This window comes from Poecilia reticulata, chromosome 1, assembly GCF_904066995.2.
Source record: "Poecilia reticulata chromosome 1, P_reticulata-male-v2, whole genome shotgun sequence".
NCBI lineage: Eukaryota > Metazoa > Chordata > Actinopteri > Cyprinodontiformes > Poeciliidae > Poecilia > Poecilia reticulata.
The window spans coordinates 13900359-13922527 of NC_088830.1; the positions used below are offsets into that span (position 1 = coordinate 13900359).

Genomic DNA, 22169 nt, shown 5'->3' on the forward strand with positions numbered 1-22169 from the left:
GTTCCTGGTGCATCTTAGTAAATGAGAATATTAAGTTTATTCAAGCGGTTTAGTTACTGGGGCTTGTAAAGTCACGCAGATGGACGTATTGTATATGTTTGAGTTCATTTTGATTATTTATGGCTTAAAAGAAAATGAAAATCCAATGTTCACTTAATACAATGTCTGATAAAGTTCAATTGCGAGGTAATTAAACCTTGGCATTACTAAGTGATGTCAATTATTGCTGGTAATTAGTATCACCAATTTTTATTGGTGACGCTAATAAAAATTAGGCCAAAACATTTCAGTATTAAGCCGTTTATAAGTAAATTTTTATACTTGAAGTGTAAAATTTTGCACTTCTAACCTGAATGTTTTGTGTCTTTGGGTGGAATCGTCCAGGTTAACCAAAGAATAAACTCGACACCCAAAAAAAAACCAAAAACAATTTGAAGTGAGCGAAATAAGTTGACATTTTAATAACATTATTGCAAAGGTTCCTGTACTTGCAGAGGGCAAACATGACGCGGTTCGTTCTTGAAAGATGCTCTTTATTGAAACATATTTACACGTGCTTTCAGCTTATTTTCTGCATATGTTTAATTTCTTTTTTTTTATTTTATTTTTAAACAGCAGAACTTTTATAAAGTCACTACACTTACAGGATGCCAAGTTATCCGAAGAAAGAAGTGATAGGAGATCGACAGTTTTCTTGACGCGAGTCACTAAAGTCCTAAATACACTCAAGCACACACGGTTTATTGGAGGCATTAAAAAGGGGCTTCATTCCTTTCCTGTTGTTTATCACAGAAATGCAAGGTTAAATTTGAAGGATGCAATTTGTTTCGAGAGTTTATGATCACAAGTGAGGTCGTACTGTCCGTTATGTCCAGGTTGTTGATGGCGTCTGTAGGTGACCCTGCAGAATGAGGAAGCATGACCAATGATTACAGTGGAGGCATTTACAAGCGTCGAACTGTGATTCGGAGTAAAGTTGAAGAATAAAAGTGACATCAGACTTCATGCCAGTCAGCGTTCTCCACCTGATTTTTTTTTCTTCCCCTCTGTGGAAACATAGAGGGGAGCAGGAGGGCCCCTACCTCACCAGCCCCGGTTGTCATTTCAGTCGATTCTCATCTTTGATCAGAAGCCAAACAGAGGTTTATCAGAAATCAGAGGTGTGCGTTACCTGATCTATGCCAGACTGTTGGGATTTTTTTTTTTTTATCCGAACAGTCAAGCAGACATCTGTCTGGTAAGGGCCGTGGAGACTTTTCTAAAACTTTGGGACCCCATTGAGAGCCGTTATCCACAAAAGGAGAAAACATGAAACAAGAAAACCTTGCACCACCAAAACCTCTCCAATGGCACCCATGATGGCCAAGACTATCGAGAAAAGATTTAAAAAAAAACTTTTAAAAGGTGTGTGCTGCTATATCTGACCTGATTCGGATTTGATTCAGGTGTGACAGATAAACCAGGGAAAGAACTAAAGCGCGCGCGATAAACACAACCCTATGACAAGGAGGTATAAAAGATGCCATGAGAAAACAACCTCCATTATCTCGTGAAAATTGTTGTTAGAAAATGAGATTTTTAACATCAAGGTGAGAGAAATAATTAATAATCTCCAGGTAAAGATATCTGAACGAATGTTTACGACTGTCTGACCTCAGGCGTTCGCAGAGAAAGTCTTTGCGCCTTTGGAAGCTCATCAAAATGACTGAAACCAAGTCTGACTTGGATCAACGGTTTGCAGCAGCATTTGAAGTGGTGATGGTGTTTTAAATCGGCATGAGATTAGTTATTTCTATACATTTTTATCCACAAAAGAATCCACTGCAACCCGACCTTTGAACATGAACCCAATTAATGGGTCAAATTTGCTCATCAGAGCAACTCAGACTCACAAACTGGGATGAATAATAATAGCTTACGAATGAGAACTGTTGTCCTAAATGACACAACGAGAGGCTTCGTGTTCATGTCAGAGAACCCCGCTAATTACTGACGCGGTGGATATTGTGCTTTTTAGGCCTTACTCGACCGGTCGGACGCATCCTCGCCTTAAAAGGAATGCGACGTATAGGAAGGACCTGACCTGACCTGCCTCTGCTTAAATACATCAACCACACGGCTATCGGACTCTATTTACAGCTCTGCTTAGTTCATGTACAGTCCCGGTGGATATGCGCTCCCGCTGTGAAACACCCCGCGCCTTGAGCGCTGATCAGGGATCAGTTCCCACGCGCCCGCAGCTGGGAAATGGACCCGATTCCTGAACGTGCTCAAGGGCGAGTGCTGCTGTCTGTGGTTCTCTGAGAAACAGGAAGTGACTGGGGTCATGTGACATGAGAGTAGCGACCGTCGATAAGGAGGTCGGCTACATTACAGCACACTGGGCGACTCCGCAGCAGTCCTTGATTATGGCCGCCCCCGACTTGGTGACGAAGGGTTTGTTGGGAGGCGGCTCTGGGATCTGTCGCTTGGGCTTTTGGGGATCTGGAATGAAATTAAAGGACAGAGATTTTTTTTTTTTTTTGTGCGGCTATAGTTTCTGTCTCTGAGGGTGAGTTTTGAAACTCTTGACTCACTCGGCGTGGCTTTGAGTTTCTGCTCCAGAGGCCGGAGCTTCAGCCGGAGGAACTCGGCCATCTCCTTGTCCTCCTCCTTCTCCCTGAGGAACGATCACATCTCTAATGCAGCTCAATAAACATCAGCAGTTATCCGACCAATCAGAACCCGTATTCTGCACGGTTTATTAAAGCTTTGGCCTTGTCGACTAAATCAATTAGTCTGAAAGACAAAAACCAAACTCGTTTAGTTTCACAGTTTTTTTTTTTCCAGAGGTGGGTTGAGCGAGAGCAGCATCACTTCAAAACAACATTTTTTCTGAATGAAGTCACTCGTTTGAGTGACTGAATGACTGAATAAAATCTTACAAAGTCTTTTTGGTCTAGTTTCTAGGGCAAATGAGACAAAACTAACATTTGAGTAAGACAAGTGGTTCTTTTAGGTCAATAGTTCCTAACTATTAGTCAATAGTTTATTGATGGAAAACTAGTTATTTCACTTCTGACAAGGCGAATAATATTCAGACTCGTCCATCTCATTCGCTGTGTGTGCATGTGTGTGTGTGTGTGCATGTGTGTGTGTCAGTATGAAACGCTCGGGCACAGCTGCACTAAGAGACAAAATCCCGGATATTAACTCTGCCCGTCATGCAGGTGGTACCTTAATCTCTCCACCTCGGCGTCGTCCACCAGGAAATCCCTTTTCTGCACCAGTTTATGAATCTTTAGGATCAGCTCCTCCTCCTGCTGCTTGTGTTTCTTGTTCTTTTCTTTCTCTTTTGGCAAATTACAAAAAAAGGGGGGGAAAAGTATTAAAAACAGTGCAGATCACAAAGACACAATTTCCTAAATCCCAACATCACAAATAGATCCAGAACTCTCTCTTTGCTATTCATGGCAAATAAAGCACTAACTTCATTATAGAAATACCAGAGAGCTTGATTTCTCTTTAGAGAGTATTGTCTGACCTTCACGCATCAGTGCAAAAACCAGAGCTGTGTACTGTATCATATGAACATGCATGTGTGCATGCTTGCAGCTGAATAGGCAGGTTGTCTCGGGATGGGGGGGTCGAGAAGGGAAATAAAACGAGCCATCTGCACCCCTCGGCTCTTTGTCCTGTCTGGGAGTGAAAGTGGGACATTGCAGCTGCAGTGACTGCCCCCATGAGGGCAGAACAACCTGAAGGGGGCAGAACTCGGGGAGGAGGGGCGGCGCTCGTCGTCCTGAGCTGGAATAACTGGAGAGGCCCTCCAGTTGCTCCATCCGCCGCTGAAATACTGCAACATTTATTTTTTGTTTCACTTTCATGGCTATCGGCAGAGTTGTCAATAAGTGGGACACCTGGGACTTTGCTTCAGTCAAAATCTTTCAGCTGGAGAGTGAAGTTATCCCTGCCTCAGTTAAAAAAGACAAATTCATCACAAGGCTGGTTGCACATCAGACGTGACCCGCTCTTTACTTTGCAGGTAAATCTGAAACGCAGCTCTCGCTCAGAGAGACGGCCGCAGAAATCTTTTCGGGAGAACAGAGTCATGGCAACCGTGGCAGAAATAAAGCTGCTCTGGTTTTGTGTACTTGAGGCTCAGATTGGGATCAGATCCTGCAGCAGAGAGAGAGAGAGCGCTGTGCGTTGTGTCAGGCCATCTGCCTGAGTGACTGGGATGATAATGATCAACAGAACATGAGCAGATCCACTGAGAAGTGGGTCCAAAAGAAGAAACGGAGGGGCGTGGGGGGAGGGGGGGGGATGTTGATCTCTGTGTTGGTTTTAATGAGCTGGGACATTCAGGAAGCAAACATTTTCTTACTCGGCGTCAACAAGCGAAGCAATTAGGTCCATTTTCTGCAGGATGTTTCAGTGTGAGGAAAGCTCACGCTGATATGATGCTAATGAAATGTTTTAGACTTTACTCATCAAGAAACACAAGAAAGTAAAGACTAAATAAGCCAAGGAGATGTTCTTATTTTCCACCGATAAATAAACACAAACATCCCATCACGACAGCAGCAGATGTCTACAGGTTGTCAGGTGATCCCCTTACTTTCTCTCCCAGCTTTAAAATAAAATTGTCATGTGCGTCCTTGAACATGACACCGCCACCTCCTCTCCACCTCACACACACACACAGACATATAATGAAACAAGATGTACATTCTCTATCAGGCTCCTGCTGTTGTCAGGTTTCATCTCTACTCGCTGCTTCGTGTTACTATGGGAGACGCTGCTGACGTCAGGGAAGAACTTTACCACGCTCAGGATGCGCATCACACGGCTGTAGAGTTATGCCCCCATTAGAGTTTTTACTGTCGTTACTATTATGTTCAATTACGTGAATTTTATCTAGAAACTGTCTGGCTGCTTCTGATGTAGGCGCTCCGATACATTTTTATCAGCAGAAAAAAAAAAAAAAAACGTGTCAAACTCAAGGCCCTCGTCAGAAGTTCATATGTGGCCCCTAGAAATAAACCATTGTTTAATATAACAATTGTGTGCCTAATTATTATTTTATCAATCAAAACAAAGCAATTTTTATCTGCATTCTGGAAAATTGGATCAAGGTGAAAATATATATGATGTGCATACACTCAGTCCTGTTTGTGTAAAATGGAAGCTTTTTCGTAGTTGTGCTCAGCAGAATATACACCATCGTACCTGGTACTGAAACAATCTGTCTCAGCTCCTGCTTTAGGCTCATGATGTCTTTGCAGAGCTGAATGTCATCCATCCTGAGATACAAAAAACAAAATAGAGAGAAACAGGACAATGAATCAATGGCCTCCATCAGATTAAAGGGCTTCTTATATTATTAGCTCAATTTATTTTTGGAAATCTGACTGAGCTGTCAGAGAGGCTTATTTTGTTTAGAGGGTGCTGGAAAAAAAAAAAAAAAGCAAAAGCAGGCAGAGGTACTGAAAGATGCGAAGGAGAAGGTTCGTCAGACAGGATTATGGTCCGCAAAAAATCCTGTCATAAAATAAATTATGTTTATAGGTTCAACAAAAAGCAAAAACGTCACATTTTAAATCAAGCAGCAAAGTTGCGTTCTGGATAAATTCCTCTCCAACGGGTCTTCCCAACAGTTTTTATTTTATGCTTCACAACTTCATTCCTCTACGGAAGCGCAAATCGACTGATGGAGGCTGGTTGTTTGCACTCTAAGGTTTAAACAGTCTGTCAGATGTTACCAAACCAGGCTTGAGTCAGCCTCAGGCATCTGTCACAGACCATAAACATGATGAAGAAAGATGCACCAACATAACTCATCTCTCTGAAGAACTCTTTACTGGTCCTCCGTCGGGCAAATTCCCGCCTGAATCCCTCCCGTCTCTGACATCATCCACAGATCTGTTTCACTCCACGACAGATCAGGCCTATGACTCATCCGCACCCTCCCTCCTCCTCCTCTTCTTCGTCTTCTTACTGTCACTCTGCTTAACACCTCCCTCCTTCCCTCCCTTCTTTCCCTGCGCTTCCTCACTTGTGTTGCTTTGCGTTTCACCCTCTAAATGCTATCCGTGGATCCCGGCCACTTCCGTACGTTGACGTCCACACCGAGCCTGTGTGACGTCTTGCCACTGCAGACTGAGAGGTTAGCAGATGCAGCAGACCTGACGAAGCCTGGAGGTACGAACATCGTCAACTAAGCTCTCCAACTGTGTCGCCACCATCATTTGACACCTTAACCGTCCAGCTGCAGGTGTTAGGCAGCGCACCGAGTCACAAAAGAAGCCATCCAAATTGGAGAGAGAGAGAGAGAGAAAAAAAGAAATAACCAGACTGTTTTACTTATTTAACATTTATCTGTTAATCCTGTTTAGTGCCACAGGGAGGCTGGAGTTTACCTCTGGTGATAGGTGGGGTATCTTACGCCCAAATGGGTCTCCATATTAGAAGAATATTCAAATCTACTTTTCCTTGGTGTTTGATTTGAACATCATAAATTAGCTTTAAGAGATTACAGCGCATGTCATTTTAAATTCAAAGACATAACAGGAGTTTATGAAACTGGAGCAGGAAGGCCACACAGCCCAATCATTCATCATGATTTAGTTTTGATCTATATAGTTTAGCACAAATAAATGTGATATTGGCTGCAGGTAAAGAGACTGTTACTACACCGTGTGTGAACTTTGCCTGTCTCATCATTTCCACACTCTTTAAAATGAATTCAGCCTCATTTAAATTCCCTTTTAACTTACTTATTGCCATCACTGCATCCTGGATTTGGGGTGAGATTTATGTTTTGCCTTTTAAATTGTTATGTACAGTCAGATACAGACATAGATAAAGCCCCAGAAACAGAGTTGAAGCTGCATTGGATGAAGAGTCAGAGGTCTTCATAACTCCACAGCCATCAAATTGGAATAAATTCTGGTGGTGTTTCTATTATTTTTTGACATAAGAGTAACATTGGGAAACAAAAAGGTAGAAATCTTGTATACACTAAAGATGCCTGTTTTTGTAGTTTCACCCTTGCTGCCCTCATCTTCAACCAGATCGTCACACTTTTCCCCTGACAATTATTATTTTTGGAAGCTGTCATCTTCAGCACTGCTCAACTCCTGACTCCTCTCCTCTATGGTATCACGAGGAAAGATAGTATGTGGATATTCTGAAGCAACATCTCAAGACATGAGCTTTAAGAGCTCATGTCTTGCCAGGAAGTCAAAGCTTGGACAGCAGACATTGACCCAGCAGCTCATACAGTTTCGGAGGGACGATCGGTTGAAATTCCAGCAAACTACTGAAAGCAGGAGGGAAAATGTTTGATCCCGGCCATACAGCATTAAAGCCAATTCTACCTAAATACTAAAAAAAAAAAAAATAATAATAATTTCTGGCATTGAATAAAGTTTAAAAAAATCTCCAGAAATTGTTTCGTCCCTCTTATTATTTTGACAGTTAGCAATTCAAAGCTAACCAACCTAAAGCAGATAAACGTTTACTCTGCTTTTAATGTTGGACAACACTGAATCTGATTTCAACTGTCTGTGTGCTGTAAAAAAAAAAAAAAAAAGTTAGAAGAAGAAGCTCAGACTGTGTAAGGAAACAGTTTTAGACTCCCTCCGGAAAACTGATCTCTAATCCGTGAAGCTGCGGGTTGATGAGGAGCCAGCAGCTTCATCACAGTGACTCATTCGTCTGCTGGCGGTGTTATGCTGCTCAGCCTGCTGAATAATCAATGGACGCTCTCAAACGCCCAGTAGTTCACAGAGTGCCTGAACTAGTAAAGCAGCATCTGAAATCCTCCCAAAAGTCTCACTGCGACAAGATGAAGCTCATCAGCCCTGCCGATCGACCGCCCGCAGGAAGCGTGATGCCACTTCACCGACTAGCTCTCTCGTCACATTCCGCTTTGCATCGGTGTGAAACGGGCACGGAGTCACACTCACATGAAGCGCAGCTCCGACTCCCTGCGCACCAGGACCTCCCGCAGGCGCTGGATGCGAGCCATCTCCACCTCGATCTCCTCCGGAGACATGGTGCTCTCCGCCATGGACACGTCGGAGTGACCTGAGAGAGGAAAACAGAGCCCCAGTGTGACGGGAAGGAAAAAGAAACGTTGTAATTACAGAGAGCGCTCACTCCACGCTGCAGAGTAAAAGCTCCAGCTGATTCTGATTGACTGCAAACCTCAGAGTGTTTTCACTTCTTGGCAGCTTTTGCCATGATGACATCAGGCGATGTTGCCCTTTTCGTGTGACAAGTGTCTTCACACAGCCCCGGGAGGAGTGAGATTTCCGGAGAGAGCAGCAGGACGTTTTTATTTTTATTTTTGAAGAGTTTTAATCGCTTACTTCGAGTCAGACTGAATCATCTTCCCGAGGTGACGGTTGTTGTTGTTGTTGTTGCTGTTGTTGCAGAAGGGGAGGAAACCCCCCACCTCTGCGCGAGCATCGATTTTACACAACATATCATGGCAATTATGTGCACAAACTGCAGCCTCTGATGACGATCTTTGCAAACCACTTAATCCGCTGATCAATTTACTGCTGAAAACGCTCCAGGATCTGCAGGGCGCTGACCTTTCCAGCACACCAACGGGAGCACGGATCTCGTCTTGTTACATTCGACCTACAGAGGCTTTGTCATGTTGAAAACCACACTGGGGTTTTATATAACGACGTTAAAACACAAAATAATTCAGAATTTTGAAGAAGAACAAATATTATACATGGTTTAATTTTTCCCCCCCCCCACATAAAAGTATTTTAAAAATTGAGGTCATTGTATGAATCTCATAGCTTTAATACCCCTAAATTAAATTCAGTGCAGCTAATGGTCTCCAGATGTTGCCTCATTAGATGCCCATCTGGCTTTAAATTAATCTCATTAATCCAGATGTTATGTGAAGGCCTTGGAGGTTTGCGACAAAACAAAGTAAAAAAACAAAAAAAAGCAACATGAAAACCAAGAAACACAACAGAAAGGTCAGGAATAAGGTGGTGGGAACATTTTGAGTCAGAGTTATGTAAGTCATCATCACAATTAATAATCCCACGTCTAACAGAGCGGGAAAGGAAAGCATTGATCACAGAATGTTGACAGAACTACTGTATTCTGCATGTATGGCATAAATCTAATTGTTATGAACAAGTAGAAGAAGAAAGCCTTCGTTCAAAAGGATCCATGCAAAGTCGTGTTTTTCTGCTTGTCACAAGTAGGTGGCATAACAAACTAACTGATGCGGAGAAGGTGTAATCATGAGACGAAACCAAAACTGAACTTTTTAGACTACATGCAAAAATCTACGTTTGGGAAAACCAGCACTGCACATGTTTGATGATGCACATGAACCTGGAGCTACAAAAGGGAAGGTTTGGGTCAAACCTTGTTTATATGTTAGAAGGGCCTAGTCAAAGACCTGAATAAAACTCAAAATCTGGTGCAATATTTGGAAATTGTAGCTTACAGCAATGCTCTCCATCCATCAGGCTGCCCTTTAGATATTTTGCGAAGAAAAACAGTCAAACTTTTCAGACCCAAGACATGTAAAGCTGATAGAGAGCACTCTGCTAAATCCAGAGAATCCCATTTGTATCTGCAAAGTCACAGAGCAACAAACTGAGCCGAGTTAATGGTCCAAGTTATGGTCTGAGGACAGCGTTGAACTTAAGAGAATTTGTTGATTTTTCTCAGAAGCTGTGAAGCTGCTGTGATTCACACCAAGCCACTGGAAATCCAAAATCACTGTAAGAAACTGCGAACAGCAGCTACAAAGATACGAGTCAGAGGGGATTAGAAGAAACAGAAGTGAAATTACACATAGATGGACTCGATTTACTAAGTGACTTCAACTGGTTGGACTGGTTCTTATCAGAGTAAAAGGTGATAACTACAAATGCACGCCATATTTTTCAAATGTGCATTTACAAACAAATTGAAAACCACGCATCATTCTCCACTTGCACCACTTTGTGTTTATCTATTGCATAAAATCCTAATAAAATAAGCTAACATTTTTTTGGTTGTAGAGTGATAAAATGTGGAAAGCTTTAGGTTCTATCTATGAATATTTGTGAAAGACAGTACACAGCGTGCATGTTTGAAAATATGGAAATATTCTTTCATACATTATTATAAAGCTGCATTTTTCATTTTCACTGTAGCCTCTAAAGTTCAGAGATTAATGGTGCCTGAACCCAGGCTGGAAATAATCTGACAGCAGGCGCTGTTATCGAAGCAATAATCTACATAGTTATGAGGAAAGCCATGAATATTTCTTGATGTTTAAGTTGTTTCTGTTATTTCCGGAGTTTAGGGGATTGTAGCATGTAGAGAGGTGAATCTAGCCCACTTCTAAAGCACTAATCTTTTCAACAACAATAGCAAAACAATTTGTTTAGAAAAAAAAGAGACCCCAATCCGATTTGATGATTTCAAAGCAAGAGGGTCACAAGTTTTGTTTTGAACATTTTTCATGGATAAATCACCTTTGCAGAAGCCGTACGTCACATTAGATGTCTCAATATTCTATAGCTCTTGGGGGACCGCTGTTAGTCTGGAGGCAGCAGCTTTGTACGCTTATGCCTTGAGCCGGCTGTACCTTCCTGTGGCTTAAGCCTTTAACAGAGTTCCCTTGATCACATAGCCCTTACTTTCATCCATGCTGCAGTGAAACCCACTCACAGAGAAATGCACTGATAAACAACAACCCCCTTCACATATATAGTAACTGAGTAAACAACTCAAGTTCCCTGCTTTTCCTGAGTCAACAGCGATGATGAATCCACGGTTTATACTGTAGCAGTGGAAGACCAGCTGGCCGGGCGCTGCAGTCCGTTTCTGTGGGGTTCTGCAAGTAGATGGAGCTGACTCACCACATAAATGTCCGAGCAGGACCACTCGGTTTCTTTTCTGTCTGCTTGCGATTTCAAATGATCTAATGTGCCTGTAGATAATAAACACTAATGGTCTGCATCACAGAGCTGCAGCATGAAACAAGCTAAGGTGTTGTTGTCCCTCATCTTCCTTCTTCTTCCGCCATAAATAGAGGCCAGGTGTCTAAAGACATATAGAACAAGTTGCAGTAAACCGATATTTTACCATTAAAGGTGCTATGTGACACCCACAACTTCTTCTCATATGAACAAAATATTAAAACCACAGGACAATTAATTTAAGTTTTCTTTTAGCCTCCAGCAGTTAACAGACTACCACCCATTGTTTTATGAGCAAAGTTGTCTAATTCCACGTATAATTATTCAGGTTTATTTAACCCTATTTAAATAAAAGGGCGTGCTCCTCATCAAACTGCCTGGAAACTCTGTAGCACACCTCACTGAACGAAACAACAAATAAATGTCAGCGCATGTCACCCGATGCAGACGCCCCTGACATATCCTGCAGCCACGCTGAATGCTCTGCTGCTGCCGGACCGGCCCTCCCCACACTTAGACAAGAGAACCAGGTGAGCACCAAATACAAACCATATAGATATACATTTATATTTTGGGGATAATGACATGCAAACACAGCAACTAAGTCAAGACACAAACAACAGCCACTGAATTGTAAGTGGCTTGGTGAGTATTCAGAACCAGCAGGGATCCATAACGTAAAATAACAGATGTTATGTGAGCCGTGTCATTGATTTTTATTTTTTATTTTATTACATTATTATTATTATTTTTTTTTTACAGGTTCAGATGTCAGAATGGGAGAAAATAATTGAGACATCTAATGTGATGTAAGCAAACTTTAAAAAAAAAAATTAAATTGATTATAAATAAAATATAAAAGTTTTCTATTAACCTCTAACAGTTAAGGTTCAGCAAGTGATTAGAATTTTCACAAAAACAAATGTAATTTACAATCATCTTGAAGATTGCAACCATATATGTTGAATCAAAGCAATAACCCTGCATAATGACGCTTTTTAAATTATTATTATTATACGTCAATCAGTTACCGTAAGTCCTTGTTAGTCTACTCAGTCTGAGTCATCAGCCCCATGCAAACTCCTCCTCGGCTTTCAGTTACCAGTGTTTAGTTTTTTAACCGTAACTGACACGTTCATGCATCCTGCACACGGTAATGTTCGCTGTAAGATTTAGTGCTGTGTTTGTTATAGTGCAATTATAATCTAAGGTTGTAGGGATACATATATTGACTCAAACTCATCCGCAGCCTCTTATTACCCACCGTGGTCATGTCAGTAAGTAAAAGGCCTTAATAGCACTAAAGCAACGTCAGGCTGTCGATACATCAAAACCCTTTTGTGAGTCACACATTAACCACTTCAGCGCCGACCGAAATCAAACCTGCAACACGAGGCTGGTCTGTATCAGAAAGAGCTCTGCGTTTAAAACATCAGTGCACCCGGATGCATGTTGCCCACCTTTGTCCGTCGTCCACGCCGTTTCCGACACGGCGCCGTAGCTCCGGAGCGCTCGCTCAGTGTCCGAGAAAGACTTCTTCATCTCCATGCTGGAGTGGACGGAGAGTAGGGGGGGTGGGGGGGGAATCCGAGAAGCGAGTGAGAACCTAAAGGGACGATCTGCAGCTTCTCCTCCCTGTTTGGGTTCTTCCAGATGAGTCAGTGTTCACCCGGCGACAAGCGACCAGCGACCCGAGAAGCTGAGAGCATCTTCAGCCGAGTCTTCAAATCCTGCTGGATAGAGGGGGATGCTGGGAGCATGCGCAGTGCGGGCGGAGATGTGGGGCGCTAGAAGACGCGAACGAACTCTAGGATGCTGATGGTGATGATGATAAAAATAAAACAGCAGGCTTAGACACACACGCGCGCGCGCGCACGCACACACACGCGCGCGCGCGCGTAGTGAAACACATTCGGATTATTAGATATATGCATTGCAGAAGGCAGGGTCTGACCTTTTCTTTTGAGAAAAATATATTTATATACATATATATGGTCCAACTTTATATATAGGCCTCAAAATATAATGATATGATCCAATCAGTTTTGGATAGTAACTTGTGCTGCTGCAATATGTATTAATAATTTCTTGTTGCTTTGTGTTCAAATGCTTAGGACGATCATTTCCTGAATGACTTAGGCTGGGCTAATGTATTATTTATAAATAATTTAATTCAGACTGTAATCCATTTAGGTATAAACTTTGCAAGTGTAACATATCTCTATAGAAACCCAATGAAAAACACACAGAGTCAAAATAAAGTTTATTTTTATTAACTCCATAGTATTATCTTTCATAATTAGTGCAACAAATGCAAGACGACATCAATCAATTTTAAATATTCAAGAGCACCAATCTGTTCTCACACCCAAAAAAAGTCAGAAATCTCGGACTGTGCAAACCAAAATATTAAATTAGCTGCTAAAATGACCCAGCAGGAACAAAGGGAATATTCAATTACATTTCATATCCAGTGTTGCAAAATCTCCATACAAATATTTACTTAAGAAAATACTGGGATAAAAAAAAAATCACATCGTATTACACAAATAATAAATCCATAATTCCAAGGACACAGCTTAAACATAAATAGGACAAACAGCTGTAGCATTACATTTATTCTCAAACAATCTCCCAAGTTATGCTCTTATATTGATATGAAATTCTTTTAACTCAGTTGTGTGAGCTATATGAAATGTTACAAGCAGACAAAACTGCATACTCACATCTTCTCTGCACTATTAAAAACAGAAGTGAACATTTTTCTGTCATCCACATAGAAATAGGAACTGAAATCAAGTCTGTCACAACAGAAAATAAAATTAGGATATAAAGTACTGTCTCTTTAAAACAAAGGTAGGAACACATGTTAACATTTGATGGCTGACGATTGCATTGAAGACATAAAATGGCAGAAAAGAGAAGAAAAGAATATTGCATTCATGTGAAGAGGAAGAAGAAGAAGAAGAAGAGCTGAGCAGTATATAGCCATTCAAGTAAACTTCTTAAATCAGATGAAAAAGAATCTCAGATTGCCTCAGTAGAAAGTTATTAGCTGTAGTGTTTCGATCTTTGCTTGAGCTGGTAAGAGTAGAAAGCAATAAAAACAGACTTCTCTTGTTTAAGTAGCACCTGCTGAAGCATAAAGCATGACAAATAAAAATAAAGTAGACAGCCTTTCTCTGCTCGTCTTTGACATTCACTCTCTTGGCACGATTCAAGACATGGCAAGCTTTGACATAATAAATCAGATTTTTGACTGTAAAATGGCAGCATGTGCCTGGAAAAAACACAATTCTGCCATTTGAAGACTTCACTGCATAAAAACCATGAGGAGGTTTGTGCGGATGCTTCGGAAAATGTTAGTCACAAAAAACAGCAAAAATAAATACAAATTGTAAGGAAAAGCCAACAAGGAGCAAATGCTGACACAACTGCTTGTCAAACCTGCTAATATTTACCATCTGCTTTTCTTGGACCAGAAGATCCTGATATGAACCAGAGCAGAAATGTGGAGTACGGTCAGAAAAATGAAACCACAACAAATATCAAAGTCAAGAGAAATATGAAAAAAAAAAAAAAGTAAGCCCCTACCGCTGTGCATATTAAACTGTGTTTCCCAGAGACGTTAATGAACACCCTCTGAAATTCTGCCTCAGCTGCAAGCCTCATTCCCAGACATGTTAGCAGAATGTGGTAAAAACCGCCACAGCCCAACCTTTTCTTGGAATGTGCTGCTACTCCGAAATACAGGAACTATAAATTACTGGAAGGGAAATTAAATTGATGCGATTGACGTTCATTTTGAAATTTCCCGACATTTCTTTTTTGAATTTTAAACATAAAAACAGATTTCCTAACTGACCCTGTTGACGTACCGCAGTGCGAACTGAAACCCAAACAGATCACAGAAGCAAAGTGGATAAACACTGGCTGTAATCTGTTTTGTTTTAAGATGCTACAAGTTTTGATCAAATTAATTAGATCCCACTCTGCGCTGCGGAAATGATGTCTTGTTGCACATCGGATTTTATCATTAAAAACAGAAGACATGCTAATTAATATTTCAGTCTTTTTCAGACTGCTTAAGCTAAGCACTGGGCGGAAAAACAACACAACAACCGGTGCTAACCTGATTAAATAATGCTGACAGGTCACCGTTACGCACAGTAAGATTAGATCATATTTTTTTGACCTGCTGTATTTCTGTTACTGTGCATATGAACACATTCAACAAGCTGGTGGAGGTTTGCAGCATCAGGGAGACCTCGGTAGACGGGTCTGGCAGTGTTTCTGGAAACAATGAGACAGTAGAAACAGGACTGACATGCTGTCCTTCTGGACCTGACGAATCCAGTTTGTGTCCTCCATTATCCCCTCCTGACAAAACAACCTCCCTCCTATCCTCCTGTTATGCAGGCCTGGATGCTGCCGTTTCCTCCACCTTTTGCTTCGGGTCCGTTTCGTCGTTGGCAGGTTCGGCTGCCTCGTCTTTCGGGGGGAACATCCATGCCAGGGCAGCTCCAGCTGTGCCGTCCCCAGTTTGACGAGAGAAGCAGAGGAAGGTGGCCCAGACGAAAGCGCAGCAGCCGGTGAAGGTGGTCCGCACGTACAGAGGCACCAGGGCGAAGTTCAGAAACTTGGAGAAACAGACACCTCTTAATATACGAAAGGCGCAGTTGCTGTGATTAAAACTCAATAGACGAGAAGTCACAGAAAGGACCAGCTGTAAGTAGCATACAGTAGAGCTGATGGTTTCAGCAAACAAGGCTTTAGTCTGCATACACATACACATTTTCATTTTGATCATTTATTCCGACTTTAATTTAGTGTCAACATCCAGTAGATAGCTTGTAAATTCTAAGTAATGAGTGTGAATCTAACATTTTTAATAGCTCTACATATTTTATATTTCTAAAGTCCTCGCACTTGTTTTTATTTTAGAAAAACTGTTTTACCATAACTGTTACAAAATGCTTGGGAACAAGTTTATTCTGAGGCTCTTTGTCCGCCTGGTGTTAATCTGCTTCTTGGGTAATCTGCTAAGAAGCAGGATGCGTTAAATACATGTGTGAAAGTGTCCAGCACACTTTCGGGTCCAATCACTCAGGCCACATTGATCCAGAGGATCCGTCTCCTGACCTGATACACTATCTTTACTACTTTAGTGCTCAACACTAAAGGGATAGCATAAGAACCTGACATGAAAAACCAAAATATAAAAAAAGTGATTTAGGATTTATGAAAAGCTTCTGGCTATGCTGAGAATATGAATATTTCTCAGGATCTGCGGCGACATGCCTTGTGTTTCTGTTGTCGTCAGCTGGTTTCTATTATGGATTTTTATCAATATTTGGACACCATTCTGGACAATAAGCGGACTTTTAAGGCTAACACTGATGCCATCTGTGAGAATGAAAAACCAGAGAATGAGAATGAATGGTTTTAATGCTGGAGTCAATAAAATGAATGTTTTTATTTTTCAACAGTTGATCGCTGAATTACAGATTTAATCGCAATCGTCTTCTCAGCGTCACTGTGTACATTATTAAAATCTCTATTGATTAAGCTGTCATATCTAAAAGGCAGCACATTATCACTTTGCTTGCTAGTAATATGACTGGCCACTTGGATGAACTTTTAATTTTCGCACAACTGACAGATTTCACAATGCAAAGGAAGAATGACGGGAAACTATGGAGAAGCAAAAAAAGGAGAATAGTGAGGAAAATTGAGTCTAATTACAACTCATATTGTTATTGGATAAATAGTATTGAAACATCATGTTTTCCTAATAGAGTGCAGACTTAAAATCACTACATACATCTGTATTCACATAAATATTATCCACTGCTGACAGCTGAGGTAGAAAGGTTACATGTTCATTTATAAATAGAGCAGGTAACTGAGACTCAGCCAGATTTGCAGACCAATGTTAGCCACCACCTTGCATTCTTGGATCAACAACGATGCATGTAAATAAAAGGGTAAATAGATTCTTTTTCTTGATGGATTTTGGAGTTCAGATTTTTATTTTTCCCCCTCCCACCAATACAAACAGTCGTGCAACAAGATGCTAATAATTACCTGCATGAACGGCCAAAACATCAGCCCAGTCTGAAAAAACAACAACCAAGAAACAGAAATCAGACATCTCCTTACTAGCAAACAAAGAAACAAAACTACTTTAATTCACCTGCGGAGATTCTTACAATCAAAAAATTTATTCTAAGTGTTTTAATGTTCTAACAAGCAAAAACAAACAGTTTCTCTGGTTCTTTGGGTTTACACTTTGAAATTCTATACTTTTCTAACAGACCCAATAAAAAAATCACCAGCAAAGGTACAATTACAGGAAACCCAGTGACGTTTGGTTACTGAATCCTGTGAATCGTGTGTTGACCAGGAACTCTTTGACATGTGGAGTGGCTGTGGAATGAACAGCCAACCTTGTGTCTGAACCAGTCTTTCACCTCAGCTCCAAACGTTTCACAGCTGAATGTTCTGTTCATTCATACCGTGAAACCTCAGGAGTCCAAAATTATAAAGAAGGCAGGCTTTACCATGAGTTGCTTTATTGTTTTTTTTTAAAATTGTTTTACTTCACTGAAGGCCCACTTGTGGACATGCAGAGCAAATTAGCTAAATCTATTAATGTTCAGTATTTGTTTTAACACTTATCCCCCTGCAAATACACATTTAGAAAAGAAGAAAGAAAGAGGTGACCTAATAACGGACACAAACAGTAGCAGAAATCTGCTTTTTTCTCTCCACAGGATAATAATATTAAATTTCACTCCTTATCTTTGGTGGAAATAATCTGCAGGAAACAGAGTAAGTTTATGTTCTTGCTTTTATTTCCATCTTGGACAGAAAGACAAATCCATGCTTTTGAGAGCCGACCCACCTTATATGTGTTCAGGAATTTTTCCCTCCAATCTTCCAGGATGTCTTCTTTGCCCTCCAAAAAACTGACTCCTGGTTGGAGCAGAAGATACCGCACAAAAATGATTTACAGTGACCATGGAAGAGACCATTTTAAGCACTGCTAAAAAAAAACAATAAGTCACTGGTAAAAAAAAATAAAAATAATAAAAAACACTTCATAAAGAAACTTTTGTTATTTAAATAGAAGGAGCAATATTCCCATAAACTTTTTTTATTTTTTATTAACAACAGCAAATACATTGGTTTCCTGAAAAAAATGCAGATTTTTTTTGTCCTGGCTGGAATCACTAAAAACTTAGAGAACTTTTAATAAGTGGAATTAGTTGCACAAAATAATACATGTGGACACAAACAAGAACATGGAGCTGTAAAATTTCAGCTCAAGATGTTGCCAGAAGGTGATGCAGCCCCAACTTAACAGAATCATCCCATGACGCTCCGTGGTAAGCGAATTGGATATTATTCACTGGCATGCCATCTCTAGTCTCTCAAAGGATTTTATGATTACAGATGGTACAAAAACAAGTCTGTAGTCATTTAGTTCAGTGAGAATGGGTTTCATAAGGAAACAATATGATTTTTTGAAAATCTTGGTGAAGACAGAAATAGTTGACATAATGGCGTCAAGGTCGGGTACTTTCCCAGTTCTCTGTTTCAAGACTGATCTTCAATGCAAGCTTGTTGCAAGAGGGAAAGCAGCTGAGGCAAGAGCAAATTCGTAAAAATAACTCAGTAGCAGTTTTAAGACCTCAGCCAATTGTTGGTTGTTAGGAAGGTGAGGTTGGCGGTTTGTAGTTGGTGATGATTTTCACACCAATGACTACTCTGAAAGTAGAGTCAGTGGCAGAGAACTGGTTCATCAGCTTCCTGGAATAGCTCTAATCTCCTTTCAGTCTGTATTTGGCCTGATTTTAAAGCTCTTTCTGTTTTGTGGTGTCATTGTTATGTGCTAGGTGGGAGCTGTCTGGGTTAGCAATAAGGTAAAAAAAAATTATTACTGCAATATATTTTGCTGTATTGAATGGTTTTGATAATTGTAAAGATACAACTTTGAATAGTAACTGTTTAAAATATGTACTAGAAAAAATACATTCAAATAACTTGTAAAACAATAATAACTAATGATACGTAACTCCCTTAATTTCCCCCTCTGCACTGCCGTTTTAGCAGTGTCTGTGTTATTGAATATTAAAGTCTGTCTTTATAATTCTTGACTTTTTCACTTTCTCAAACAATTATTGAAAGTATTTGTTGACCTTCAGTAACTGGTAAAGGACACAGATGTTCTAAAATAAATGCAACAGTTTAAGTAAAACCATCTCCATGTCCTCCCACTAACCTATGAACCCAGCATCAGCTGCAAGACTATTTCATTTTTTACTCTATTTCTAAAAATCTTTGTAAGTACCAGCAACAGTGGGCATAAAGACTATAAAACTATAAACTAATGCCAGAAATGGAAAGAAGCAAAACAAAACAAAGAGATCCCCAGATTGCATCTAAAACGTATAATAAAAGGGATAATTATGGTTCTCCAATCTTCAAAAGTTACTGAATGTGGCACATTCAGTTATGAAATTAATTAATTTCTAATTAGTCTTAGTCAGCGCTGAGACAGTTTGACCTGGCCTCTGTATGTCAAACTACACAGGACTATGAACCAGTGGGGCACGTGAGGGGATCACGATGTCCTACGTGTAAGTTACAAATCGACAGATATGTTTATACGTTAACAGCACAGAGTGTTTTCAGAGTGGTGATGCGTTCACTGACCCGTGTAGAAGACGCTGGTGGCCAGGGGCGCTGCCGTCGTCTGGTCCAAGAACAGCTTCTTCATCACCATCCCGGCGGAGTTTCCCGGAAACCTGCGCTCCAGTAAACGCATCCAGAAGAAATTGAAGTTCCCGTGGAAACTGAACGCCACCACAGCGACGTTGCGCGTATGTCTCCAGTCCATTTGGTCCCTAGCGGAGAACCACTGGTGGACCAAGTCTCCCCCGGCGAACAGGCAGCCGTACAGTGTGACATTTGTTACCCACGGAAAGCGGCGGACGTGCCTCAGAAACGCCTGGAGCATAATTCAGTCTGCACCCACCCTGTTGCCCAACATGAAGGAGAGCAAAAGACGTTGTTGTCCCGGGCTGGGAGTTAGCTAAATCATGATGTTAAACCATCGTTCATTTTTTTCTCTGGAGGACCGTTAAAATACACACACAGCTGTACGCTTCCTTTTAGGTATCAACAAATTAAATTTGTAAATCAAAACATTTTTTTTTGTGTTTTTCTCTGACAGTGAAGGTTATAAATCTGTAAAAATCCACAGTGTAGCGTACTTGCTTGTCAAACTCCTTCCAGTACAGAGAACGGGAGCGACAGTCCTCCACCGGCTGCGGTTGACTCCTTCTGCGTATTTTTCTTACGTAAAAAATACCTACGCAGAAAACTGAATGGGTGGAGTAGTACTAAGGGTACAGTCAGTCGGCTATGCTCGGTTGGGCTTAAAGTGCCATAATCCAGTAAATACTTCAACAGTAATATGAAAAATACACTTCTATAGTGTTTATTATTATAAATAGAAGTAAAAATATAAATATTTCAATTCAATCGCATAAAATGAGTTTCCATCATGAATTTTAATAGACCAGAGAAGAGCTAGGATCTATGAGCAGCAGGTTAAATACACCAAGAAATAAAATGGGTTTTTTTAACAGAGGAAACTCTGGATTGGAGTGTCTTCACTGTGCTTGAAGCAGCTTTCGAAGAAAACAACTTATCAGAAGGCCATGTATTCAGGTTTAAACTCATAGATTTTTATTCCACTATGTCATAATTCCTACCATCACTAGCAGATGATTTTGATGGACATAAACACATGCACTTTTAAAAAGAAACACATTCACAGAAAGTGTGACATGGTCAAGAGCGAAGGATAAATAAACATAAAAGACAACTCCAGTTTTGAAGGTACATTTCCACAGATAAAAAAAACATTCAACAAACTGACCACTTCCTCTCTTAAAAGTACAATTTGTGCACTTTAGAACAGTACAGATATTTGTTTTGAGTCTGTTAAATACAGAAAGGTTTTAAATCAGGGGTGTCAAACTCCAGTCCTCGAGGGCCGGTGTCCTCCAACTTTTAGAAGTGCCTCTGCTGCACCACACCTGAATAGAATAATTAGGTCATTAGCAAGGCTCTGGAGAACTGAGGAGGTAATTAAGCCATTTGATTCAGGTGTTTTGTACCTGTGGCACATCTAAAAACTGCAGGACAGCGGCCCTTCAGGACTGGAGTTTGACACCCCTGTTTTAAATGGAGGCTGCAAAGTGGCACCGTTGGTAGCACTGTTGCCTTACAGCAAGAAGGTGTTGGGTTCGATTCCTGGCCCAGGGTCTTTCTGCATGGAGTTTGCATGTTCTCCCTGTGCATGCGTGGGCTCTCTCCGGGTACTCCGGCTTCCTCCCACAGTAGAAAAACATGACTGTCAGGTTAATTGGTTTCTCTAAATTGCCCCTAGGTTTGTGTGTGCATGGTTGTTTGTCCTGTGTGTCTCTGTGATGCCCTGTGACAGACTAGCAACTTGTACAGGGCGTACCCCAGTTCTCACCCAGAACGTTCGCTGGAGATAGACACCAGCAAGCCTCCCGACCCCACTACTGACAAGGGCGTACAGAAAATGGATGGATGGTTTTAAATTGACTTTTTCATAAAAAAAACTTTAAATAACTCCCCGGCTGGCTTTCTGTAAAAGTGTTTATTAACTTTACTGTGTGGTACTGTTTGTGGTAATACTTTGGTTCTCTTCAGAAATGGCAGCAGAAAGAGTCAAACTCACACTGGGCCAATATAAACCAAAACTACCATTTCAACAAGTTAACCTCAAACAATGGACACGTCGGGAATATAGTATGGAAAAACATGTACTCACATGAAAAAAAGAAAACAAAAAAATATATAAACCTGTGAAACAACATAAACCCACCGACTAAACATGAACCATGAAAAGGTGGCACCAAGAAATATTAGCTGAGTATTCATCATCAGCAGATACAGAAGAAAATCAGTAAGGGCGCTTGTTTTTAGGAACCAATGTGAAAGGTGCCATTTATTACTCAGTGTAGGGCATTCATTAGAGCTGTGGTGAACCTGTCACCCCTGAAAAAGCTTCTTTACTTTGAAAGAAAATGAGTGTAAAGTGTCACCTTTTTTGGACTGCAGTGTGAAACTGGCCAACACTAAGGCAAAGTTAAACCGCAAACTGGTACAGTTATGAAATCATGT

The 22169-nt window shown here is 40.8% G+C and overlaps 1 protein-coding gene across 3 annotated transcripts; it reads right to left on the reverse strand.

Annotated features, from left to right (window-relative positions):
• Positions 1–516: 516 nt before the first annotated feature.
• On the reverse strand, positions 517–20315 carry bmerb1 (bMERB domain containing 1). Of its 3 annotated transcripts, none has more exons than XM_081606776.1 (6): positions 19662–20282; positions 7953–8073; positions 5212–5285; positions 3217–3331; positions 2577–2659; positions 517–2484 (listed from the first exon to the last, which is right to left on the reverse strand). In XM_081606776.1, exons 1-6 carry the CDS (start codon positions 19963–19965, stop codon positions 2366–2368), a joined length of 816 nt encoding a protein of 271 aa, XP_081462902.1. In that variant the 5' UTR covers positions 19966–20282; the 3' UTR covers positions 517–2365. The 3 variants fall into 3 exon arrangements, with proteins under 3 accessions (XP_081462902.1, XP_008407285.1, XP_017161078.1); XM_008409063.3 differs by lacking the exon at positions 19662–20282 and adding an exon at positions 12401–12731; XM_017305589.2 differs by lacking the exons at positions 517–2484; positions 2577–2659; positions 3217–3331; positions 5212–5285; positions 7953–8073 and adding exons at positions 13192–15579; positions 17028–17057; positions 17848–17918 and having other exon boundaries at positions 19662–19984; positions 20222–20315.
• Positions 20316–22169: the final 1854 nt, after the last annotated feature.

Coding starts and splice junctions, on each gene's coding strand:
- bmerb1 (XM_081606776.1), bottom strand. CDS start 19,965: ATGCTCCAGGCGTTTCTGAGGCACGTCCGCCGCTTTCCGTGGGTAACA. Junction 8,074..19,661: donor CACCAGCGTCTTCTACACGG/GTCAGTGAACGC, acceptor TTCCTCTCTCAG/GTCACTCCGACGTGTCCATG. Junction 5,286..7,952: donor GAGTCGGAGCTGCGCTTCAT/GTGAGTGTGACT, acceptor TTTGTATCTCAG/GATGGATGACATTCAGCTCT.